Source organism: Triticum aestivum, chromosome 5A (assembly GCF_018294505.1).
Source record: "Triticum aestivum cultivar Chinese Spring chromosome 5A, IWGSC CS RefSeq v2.1, whole genome shotgun sequence".
In the NCBI taxonomy this organism is placed as follows: Eukaryota; Viridiplantae; Streptophyta; class Magnoliopsida; order Poales; family Poaceae; genus Triticum; species Triticum aestivum.
In genome coordinates, this window is record NC_057806.1 from 696,879,753 (window position 1) to 696,888,318 (window position 8,566).

The following is an 8,566-nucleotide window of genomic DNA, read 5'->3' on the forward strand; positions in this document are numbered from 1 at the left end:
GAAGAATGGTGAAGGCTTACCAAATGAAGTTTCGACGCATGCTCTATATTCATACATTGTTGTAAGTTTACCTCTTGAACTTGAGTTTCTTCTCCACTTAGTCGTATTTATAGGTAGTCAATCAAATCAGTATTTGTGGCCATTTTTAAACATGTCCAGATGCTTCTGATGAATCCAAATTTGGATAATTCCCAACATAAAAAAATATTCTCACAGTTGAGTGTTGCATATATGCCAAAGAGAGCTGGATTGGTAAGGTTTCTTTCCCAAAAGAAATTTAAAAAAGTTCATCAAAACTTCCTTTTTCCTTCAATCACACATTATCTTATCAACGTCCCCAAAACAGGTCCACATCCCTTGTGCAGTGCAGAGAAAACCCAGAAGACCAACCAATTGGTTCCTTGTTGTTGCAAATTTTATCGATATGAGCTTTGACATTCTCAATCTTGACAGAGATTCAGACAAAATTCTGACACCAATTTCAGTTGTAGTATAAATTTTTGAAATGCTTTTCATAGTAAGCTATCCTCATTGCCCTTTCTTCAATATCCAGAGTTTTGGAAAAAGGCGCATGAAAGTGCCAAAGTTGGAAACAAGATTATTCTCTCCTTTAGATATTGCTAATCTATGGAGCTCCTATACACAATTCTTCCTTTAGATATTTGTTTTGTTTTAGTGCACACTATGTTGCATGCACCAACTTTTGTGTCATTGCAATACAGGGAATCTGTTGATACAGGCATCTATGTGTGGAAGTACTTGACAAGTTACAACGGCATCGCAATTGATATATTCTCAAAAGTTCGTATCATTCTTTTATTTTCCAATAGTGTTCCAACTTTTTGTTTTTTGCTGGATGTGCAAGCTTCATATCTTATCTAAATCTCATTTTTTTTTACTACAATGAGATCGGTCTTCCTTTCTTTACCCATGCTAATCTTCAGCTGGATGTGTAAGCTTTTCCAGAGAAATTTGTGTTCCAACTACTGACAAACAAGTACAACGGAATAAAACTACCATTTGTCAAGGATTTCCTGGAAAAACATGTAAGTGTGTTATTCATTCGGTCTTCTTACTAATTTTTGACACTTCTGCGGTGAGTTCAGTTTTCTTATTCATGTAGCTTCAAAACATAAAATAATTCAGTTTTCTGCTCCAAATTGTTGCAGGGCTTGGACAAGTTGGAGTAACTAGTAATTGTAGCATGGGAGAACTTGAAGTACTGCGTCTTCCAAAGAATATGAATTATCCTATTCTTCTAGCTTTGCCAATAATGCATTCACTTTCTTCCTAAATTTTATAAATCATAATCAGTGATACTCGATTTAGTTCTGCTGATATAGCTTTGAAACTTGAAGTAATACAATTTTATGTTCCAAATTGTTGCAGGCTCTGGACAAACCGGAAAATGTACCATGGGACTTCAGCATGACAAGCAAAAGAACTTAAAGTAATGCATCACTACTAGGCAGTAAGACGAATATTGGGTTACAAATGAAAAATCTAGAAAAAAATCAAGAAGTTCGCAAGCATCAGTTCATCTATATTTGAGGAGTTGGTACTTGGTGAGTGAATGTTTACTATCCAATAATTCTCGTTTTTCAAATGACTAGTTGGAAAGTACCGAGCAGTTGATTTACAATTTGTGCTGGCTCAGTGATTACTATCCAGTAGAAATACGTAGTAAGCAGTTTTAATCCCTAGCCTCTTTGATTGAAGAATTTAGTACATTTTGTTCTTCAGAACAACCTTTTTTAGTGACTTTGTGAATTTCACTCAAGTGTACGTTAGAAAATAAGAAAGAATTAATTTATCATGCACAAATTACTGAGCATGTACATCTTCCAAATCGGAAAGAAGAAAATGTACATACTATCCGGTAGAAATACTTGGTATCCATTTTTCTTCCCTGACTTTTTCATTGAAGATTTTAGTACATTTTGTTGTTGAGAACAACTTTTTTTAGTGACTATATACATTCCACTGAGGTGTACAATAAAAAAAGAAGAAAGTACCAATTTAATATGTACAAATTACTGAGCAATATGTACATTTTTTAATGGGAAAGAAGAAAACGTACTGCTGGTTGAATGTATCAAAAGGAAAGAAGAAGAAAAGAAAGAAGAATAGATGGCAAAGGAGGAGAAGAAGAAAAGGAGAAGGAGAAGAAACAAGAAACAAGAAAGAAGCGCACGCCAGGTTTTGAAACAGACAACGGCGCGGGCGCCAACTGAACCGGCCCAGTTGGGCGCGCTCTTCAGCGAGAGAAACCTTCATCTCGCGTAAGGCGAGAAATAGGGGCACCCATGGAAAAATAGAAGGCCTGTGGGCCTCAAGCTACTAGTTTGGGGCGGTTCGACTCAAAAAAAAAAAGGAAAAAGAAGAAGTGGGATTTGGCGGGCGGGCAGATGGATTGAAGGGCGTGGCGGGAAGAGGTCAACACTTTGGCTCCCTCGAGTCTTCAGAAACGGGCCCACACTCACATGGGTGCTGACACCCAGACACGACACCTCTGTTTCTGAATCCTAAAATCTCTGATGGCCGAAGCGAGGCGACCAAAGTCCACAAACCAGAACACAATTTACAAAAAAAAAAGAGGTCCAAGAACCAGAACGGAACAACCCAGCCTAGTATTTGTTCCCCATTGTGCTCTGCTGTGTCGCCTTCTCGTTGGGCTCGGCGGCATCCATCCATCCATCCATCCATGGAATCGAATGAGATCAGATCAGATCATATCAAATCTAAACCTGACCGTCGCATCGTGGCCTAACGTGCACATATCAATGTGCAACGATTATGGAGTACAGTAGTAAGGAATTCCTCTGCAAATATCAACCTGACTGCAAGGAATTCCTCTCGACGAAACGATAGCCAGCCATGCGTCTGCGTCTCTCCGTTAATAGTACAACCGTGACCAACTGACCCACACATTACGTACTAATACTCCCAACAACAAGGTCGCACGTTACAAAGTACTTCCTTCGTTTCATAATATAAGAGTGTTTTTGACACTAGCATGCGACGGAGGGATTAGTTTGATGCCTTCCACCGAATGAAATGAGAGCCTGCCACCGTCACCTTTATGCAGAGATACATGATTAGACGCGTAGAGTAGTGGGAATCTTAGGCTAAAGCTTCTCCTTTTTTATCTGCGAGAAATTTCTTAGGGCAAAGCTAAGCAGCCCAAAAGTGTGAAGCGCGTAACGATAATAATGGGCATCCATGCAACCACGTTAAGCTGTGGTGCCGTTGCCTGGCACCCTTGACTTTGCAGCTGCATGCATCCTAATCTCACGGACCGACACCCTTCTCCGACCCCCGTCCGTATGTGCGTGGTATTGGTATCGATCGTGTCTTCCACACAGATCCATCCACCTGCTAACTGGTACTAGTAGTTTAATCCGGCGGTGCATGTGGTTTGGTAATCGCCCGTCCACGTAGCACATGCCCCATGTTACACTAGCCAGCTACCACGTACGTACGTACACACCCCGATACGCATACACACGTCTTTACTTCCTTCCACACCCATGACCCATGCCATGCCATACACGCATGCATGTGCGCCACTTTCGTTTCCCGCCTTTCTTTTCCACCGTTTCGTCTCGCCCTTTTTTAAAATTATTATTGAAATACATGCACGCATGTGTCTACAAGTCATACCAATTCACATCAAATCAAGGGAATATTTCTAGTTCCAGCGCATAACTTGATTCCTACTACTACACAAGAATCAATTAATTAGGTGCTAGCACTGTACGATGCAACTTGCACTGTATGAGGTGAGGCCGATGCGATGCGATGCTTGTTATACGAACAGCATTTATACTACAACGCATCCATTATGGTTTATGCACGTATACTGCCAGATCCCGAATGTGCCCCCCGTACATACAGTGGTAGAGTTACTCCATACAGTACCGTACCACAAATCTGGTTGTATACATACACCGGCCAGTTGGGGGCCTTGTGTGCGTCCAACACAAAGTCACAAAGTACGTACTACGTACGGATGGACACCTTCCCCCCGCATCGATCCGCGATCAAGTAGGATAACACAGGTTGTTGAGTAGAGTAGATATAGATATTATCAATCGTACAAGGACAAGGATGGTTACATCGATGCAGGTGCGTCTCACTGGCAGGCAGAAACCCTGTCAGTCCGTTGCCAGTATATACTATACTAATTAAGCACCCATGCCCGATTAGTTTACCACTCCGAGCAGTACTAGTAGCCATTATCGAGCTTCATTAGCTAACCAGTAATAGTAGTAGTAATCTGCAAGCCTGCAAGTGAGCTAGTAGTAGGAAAATGGATGTGAACGTATTGATTCTTGATCGGGCTTTGTGGTGCTGGAGAACGGAAAAAGTCTTTGGATGCTTGTGAGTGGCATGATGATGAAGACGACGGTGATTCGCGCGCCTAGCTAGCTCGTAGCTGGTCAAGGCCATGCAGATGCACCGGTCTCTCTGTGCTGCGTGCATCTAGGGCAGCCATGTGCACCCCAGCAACATGGCACGTTCGCCTCTGCGCCAAACCCACCCCCGGCGACTAGTTTAATGTACATTCTACGTGGAGGCCATGGCCAGGGGTCTTCCTACAAGTGTACCGCTGGTCCGCTGCTGCCGAGCCTCCGTCCGGCCGCCCGTCCGGTTTATAAATGGGGGCGCCCACCACGGAGAGACCTCATCCCCCTCCCTCCTACCCACACCCAGCCAAACGCAGCCAACTGAACGGCACGCTACGCTACAAGCTGAGTGTGAGCCGGTAGTGTCACTAGTGAGCGAGTGAGGGAAATGGGGAAGCCGCAGCTCACGCTCCTGGGAGTGGCGGCGGTGCTGCTGCTCTCCTCCTCCCTCCACGGCGCCAGGGCGGAGGAGGAGTCCGCCGGCCTGGACACGGGCGTCGCCGGCGAGCCCGGCGTGCTCAACTCCAGCGCCGTGTCCATCGGGCAGTCGGGCGTCGCCCGGGCCACCTGGTACGGCGCGCCCAATGGCGCCGGCCCCTACGACAACGGTACGCCGCGCCTCCATTTCTTCTCGCATTCTCAGATCTGGAGCTTTGCTTTTGCTTGGCCCCGTTGCTTACAACAATGGCGGCCGCCCCGGGTGTGGATGTGGATGCAGGCGGCGCTTGCGGGTTCAAGAACGTGAACCGGTACCCGTTCATGGCCATGACCTCCTGCGGTAACCAGCCGCTGTTCAAGGACGGCAAGGGCTGCGGCGCATGCTACAAGGTACTCCTATGCCCCTACTTGCTTCACTTCACTCCACTAGTGTCACTAGCTAGGTGGAGTAATTAGTCGCCTTCTTAATCGTCCTTGGATGCTCTCCGCCATCGACCGTACTCCGGTCAAAGTCAGTAGAGTAGTTGCGAGGCATGCTGGCCCATCCCCACTTTACTTTGTTCGATCGACGCCGTGCCACTGCGCGTGCACCTGCACCGGCACGTTCGCGTGGCACGGCTCCCCATGCAGTGCGACGCACCAGTGTTCGGTGTCCTTTTGTCTGTCCAGCAAAATGGGGTTTATGCGAATTAACCTGTGTTTGAGTTGGTTAGGTGGACAGTGGTATTCCCAACCCATCAGGTTTCAAATTCTGGTGCTCGCATTATTCCTGAATTTATTTCAGGATTTCCGGCGATACGCTTTTAGTAGGATGAGATATTCCCGTCGACGACGAGGCGCCTATGGTGACTTCGTAAATCTCAAGATGATATATGCCGACTCAGTCTCTCGGAGGTGCTCATAGGGGTAGGGTGTGCGTGTGTGCGTTCATAAGGGTGAATGTATGCGCGTGTATATGAGCGCTTGTGTCTGTACTGATGCTCAAAAAGCAAAATGGGGTTTATTCATTTATTTTTCTAGTAAAATGTCACAGATATTTTCCCGTCCTACTAGTAGTACTAGTGTTGGTTTTCTGATGATGTATACGTATGTACGTGACACCAACACAGATCAAGTGCACGAAGCACAAGGCGTGCTCTGGGCGGCAGGAGACGGTGGTGATCACGGACATGAACTACTACCCGGTGGCGCCCTACCACTTCGACCTCAGCGGCACCGCCTTCGGCAAGCTCGCCAAGCCCGGCCGCAACGACGAGCTCCGCCACGCCGGCATCATCGACATCCAGTTCACCAGGTAATCTTTGCTTCTTTTTCTTTTTACCTCACTTCACTTCACTCAGTGCTACTACTAGTCTCAGTGTGCCACCGACACTGCCCGCGTGAGCTCTGCAACTTCTCTGTAGCATCAACCGCCCACATTAACTGCTACCACTGCCCTCCCCTTGTTCACACACACACACACACACACAGACCCAGAGCGAGACTGCGGCACATGCCTCGCTGCGCAGCTCTTGTCGCCGTGCACTGTACTGTAAACAGCCCAGGCATCCGTCGCCATCACCACATCGAATACTATAATCTTGCCCACATCACTTTTCCTCTGAAACTTTGATCAGCAAAGCAGTGGCACCAACATGAAAAGATTCCCCTCCCACCCAGCTAGTAGATCTGGCAACTCATGGTAACAATGGCTGGCTGATGAAATGAAATGCAGGGTGCCTTGCGAGTTCCCGGGGCTCAAGGTGGGGTTCCACGTGGAGGAGGGGTCCAACGCGGTGTACATGGCGATCCTGGTGGAGTACGAGAACGGCGACGGCGACGTGGTGCAGGTGGACCTCATGGAGTCCGGCCGCCGGGGAGGGGGAGGCGGGCGGTGGACGCGGATGCGCGAGTCGTGGGGCTCCATCTGGCGCCTCGACTCCAACCACCGCCTGCAGGCGCCCTTCTCCCTCCGCATCCGCAACGAGTCCGGCAAGACGCTCGTCGCCCGCAACGTCATCCCCAAGAACTGGAGGCCCAACACCTTCTACCGCTCCATCGTCCAGTACAGCTAGACCTCTCCCTCCATTGACGAGAGCTCTGTTTTGGCTTGGCGGGAGTCGATGCATGCTGTTTTGGCGGGAGTTTTCAATTAATTAATTAATTCATATTCTCAAGTTGTATCGTGGGAAATAGAGGAGGCACCCTACCGTGTTCAAGCACGCTGGCTCTCCCGCCCACTTTATTAGTCGTCGTCGTCCTCGTCGTATTAACGTTTTCAGACTTTGCGGATGCATCTGCAAGCATGCTCTGTATCCATGATCACATTTATGTATGTGTGAATCATGCATCATCCATGATGTGTCATCACATCGGTCGGATCAGACTGAGCAAGGCTATGTATAAATGTTCCTGGCTTTTAATTTCGTTCGGTACTACTTTTCTACTCTCTCCGTCCAAATTACTCGTAGTAGAAAATGGATGTATCTAGACCTAAAATACATTTAGATATATCAAAGTACTATTTTTTGTGCAATTTACCTTCGTACTCTAGACTACTAGGTAGATTACAGCGACCGACGGGAAAACCATTTGAGCAACTAAACTTCAGAGACTAGTCGAGTAGTAGATCCATCTTCTCTTTTCTTTCTGTGAAGAACGGCGTCTACACACTGTTAATCCGAGACAAATGAGTGTGACGGACTGACCAAGAAATTCAGTCATGGACCGGTCAAAGTTAGCGCTGTTACTGACTGAAAGAAAGAGATTCAGTCATGGGCCGGTCAAAGTTATTGTTCCAGTTTCAGACAAAGGTACGTAGTACGCACTACTGTATGTCTCACCTGCGATTGCAGAGGATCATCGGTCCTATTGACGACGGATCGGATTAGCCCTGGCGATTCCATTCCTTGTAGAGTTCTGTCTTGCTCTGGCGGGAACGGCTTCTCTTCAGGATTTGAATTCTGCGTCCTGAATCCTGCGCGCGAGCGCGGGAAGAGGAGGGGGGGTTCATGTGCTGCATCATGTGTCCATGAAACAGCCATGATCCATTTATACGTGGATCACGTGTGATCCATGATCCATGTCTTTCTGTTTTCTCTTTCATCTTTCTACGTGTCTAAAACAAGTGCGCTGCGTTCATATGCAGCGACGGGTGAAACCATTTCAACAAAATAGGTATGAGCATCGACGGCCGGGCTCCTCAACCACCGTACAGTGGTGGCGGGAGGCGCTTGCCCGCTGCCTCGCCGGAGCCTGTGCGATCCGTTTGGCGCCCCAAAGTCATGGCGGCCGCGCGTGCTTTGACCCGGGCGTAAATGCCGGCTTGACTCATGGCGCGTCTGCTGCCATGGAGCGACGTTCCGCCATGGGAGGCAGAGGGCGTAGGAGGCCACGACAGCCCTAGCAGAATAGGCCGCGGAGGCCGAGTTGCACGCCTCTCCAAAGCCGGTTCGGGTCACCGGCAACCCCTAGAGCCGCAACCGCCTCGTGGTTGAACTGCCGGGCTTCGGCCACGAGAGTTCTATCATGGACCTCACATTGACCGGTGAGGTGCAAGCCGCAGGCTATGATGAGGAAGAGTAGGATCTGGGACACAGCAGCCTCCCAAGTCCCTTGAGCCGGTTCATTTTCCATGTCCTGCTCTATCTCACCGGCTGTCGGTGGGAACGACACCTATGGGATCACAAGAATCCCTACTACAGTTGCGGGGCGCGGGGTCGTGAGAAGAGCGGATCAAA

General features: G+C 47.9%; 1 protein-coding gene across 1 annotated transcript; it reads left to right on the forward strand.

Annotated features, from left to right (window-relative positions):
• The first annotated feature begins 4,641 nt into the window (after positions 1-4,641).
• LOC123106090 (expansin-B4) lies at positions 4,642-7,270 on the forward strand. Its single transcript, XM_044528297.1, has 4 exons — positions 4,642-5,017; positions 5,128-5,237; positions 5,957-6,141; positions 6,562-7,270. The coding sequence occupies exons 1-4, from the start codon at positions 4,798-4,800 to the stop codon at positions 6,899-6,901; spliced, it is 855 nt and encodes a 284-aa protein (XP_044384232.1). The 5' UTR covers positions 4,642-4,797; the 3' UTR covers positions 6,902-7,270.
• Positions 7,271-8,566: the final 1,296 nt, after the last annotated feature.